The sequence below is a fragment of the Sinocyclocheilus grahami genome, unplaced genomic scaffold, assembly GCF_001515645.1.
Source record: "Sinocyclocheilus grahami isolate Dianchi unplaced genomic scaffold, SAMN03320097.WGS_v1.1 scaffold221.1, whole genome shotgun sequence".
Taxonomy (NCBI): Eukaryota; Metazoa; Chordata; class Actinopteri; order Cypriniformes; family Cyprinidae; genus Sinocyclocheilus; species Sinocyclocheilus grahami.
In genome coordinates, this window is record NW_015505400.1 from 1,390,905 (window position 1) to 1,393,047 (window position 2,143).

General features: G+C 36.1%; 1 protein-coding gene across 1 annotated transcript in view; it reads left to right on the forward strand.

The window, feature by feature from the left end:
- The window catches only part of cabcoco1 (ciliary associated calcium binding coiled-coil 1), a 16,429-nt gene extending 16,157 nt beyond the window's left edge, over positions 1-272 (forward strand). Inside the window, exon 8 of the mRNA XM_016287365.1 lies at positions 77-272. Within this exon, the coding sequence (XP_016142851.1) occupies positions 77-166 (90 nt within the window). The 3' untranslated portion in view covers positions 167-272. The remainder of the gene's footprint in view (positions 1-76) is intronic.
- The last annotated feature ends 1,871 nt before the right edge of the window (positions 273-2,143 follow it).

The window sequence follows — 2,143 nt, forward strand, 5'->3', positions numbered from 1 at the left end:
TGAGATTCACTCATCTAACTGCAATTGGATCAGTTTGGCATTTTTATGGATCTACAAATTCTTGTGTGTTCAACAGGCCGACTTCACAGAGAAACTGCGAGTTCATGAGGAGACCTACATCTCGAGGTTAGAACGACTTCAAAAAAGCTCTTCCAAACAGCACTGATGAGATGCCAAGAGGATTTCCCACCAGTATTTACTAATTCAACCAGAACGAGTCTGAAAATAACACAGAATATGGCACTGGTGGTTTATACAGCCAAACACTCTTAATTTACTGTACATTTTATTCACTGCGGTTGCACTTATGTCAAGCAAAACTACTTCATCAGTTTGTACGATGCTGATAATAGATGAAATAAATGACTTTCTGACATTCTTGATTTATTCAGCAAGATAAAATGATGCAGATGAAATTCGGGATCATATTCATGGACGTCAAGGAGGGAACAGAATATCTAATTAAGTTGTTTGTATACGGTTTTTGTGGCACCTTTCCCACAAGTCATTAGCTGTCTGAAAGTAGCCCAGCGCTATGGCAACGCTGTGTAACTCAGCCTAAATAGCTGAGTTGCCATATAAAGTGATGTATTATTAAAGCTGAATAGTGACTTCTCCCTCTGCATTTGAGAAAGCCCACATATAACTATAAATATCCCCCCGCAGTACATATGAAAGAATGCTGATCATATGATCTTATTTTCCATTTTCACAGCACAATTATTTCAGATCACAAGGCACACTCTGCATACAGAATCGCATCGAAGATTATTATTGTTATTATAAAGATGAATTATCAATTTAGCTCATGTCATTCCTATTATTAAAGGTCTCAAACTCTCAATACACAACCAGATTATGATTGATGGGTAAAACAGGTCCATTTAATCAGCGCAATATCAAATTACAGCCTCTGTTGTTTTTAAGGCCTGTTGATTTAGCGCTTCATTAGCCTCTCCGTCCCCGTGTTGACATGTGACCGAGAAGTTAGCTGCTTACCTGCGAACATGTTCAAACAGTTTGAGTGCCGTTCTTTTTGTTCGCTAATTAATTGATAGAATAATTCCTGAGCCAAGAGCTGGATGACCTTTCAGCTCATTCACAACAACAGTCCCTCTACTGGCCAATGGAGAACATTAAAGAATGACTTATACTTACTGGAGTACTGTGGATAGGTTTTAAAGAGCCCATGGTGGCTTTTAGATCATGTTTATAAGATTATCTGTATGCTAGTGTACACCTAAAAGTCAAATAAATAAATAAAAATTTAGCAAATTTTAGAATATAGATTTTAAATATGTTTAAACTGTACACTCTAAAAAATGCTGGGTTAAATACAACCCAGTGCTGGGTAAAATAGGGACAAACCCAGCAATTGGGTTGTTTTGACCCAGCGGTTGGGTTACTACCCATAAACATTTAACCCAACCGCTGGGTTAAAACAACCCAATTGCTGGGTTTGTCCCTATTTTACCCAGCACTGGGTTGTATTTAACCCAGCATTTTTTAGAGTGTACAGTTGTCCATTTCCTGGAGAAAATTTGTCATTAAAATACAAATTTTTGTCCAATCAAATGCTCTTTAGAATGAGATTGTCCCTGATAGCACCTGAGATGACTAGAAATTGCAAGTAGCAGATCAAGGTTATGATGTAAACTAAACTTGACTGGCAATTTAAAACAAAAAAATAATAATTGTTACCTGCTTACCTTCCTTTTTCAACAAAACAAGAACATTCTCACAGTATCATTTGGAAGCTTGTTTCTGCCACAGGATTAAAAAAATAAAAAAGGTAATTTTGACTTTTTAATCTCAGAATTCAGATTTTTTTTTTTCTCTCGCAATTACAAGAAGTCAGAATTGCGAGACGTAAACTCAGAATTCTGAGAAAAAAAGTTGGAATTGTTAGATATATTTTATTTTATTTCATTTCATTTCATTTTATTTTCATCCTGTGCCAGGAACTTGTTTCTATAGTTTAATGAGGTCTTTAACAAATAAATTGCTTTATACAACAGTTCGTTCTGGTTCTCAAATCTGATTGGTTGAGACCCGTGAGATATTGTACTGGTATCGCTACAGGAACGCCCTTTCACAATTTTGTATCACTCCGCTTGTTCTAGCCGGGTCTATGTTTTTTTTT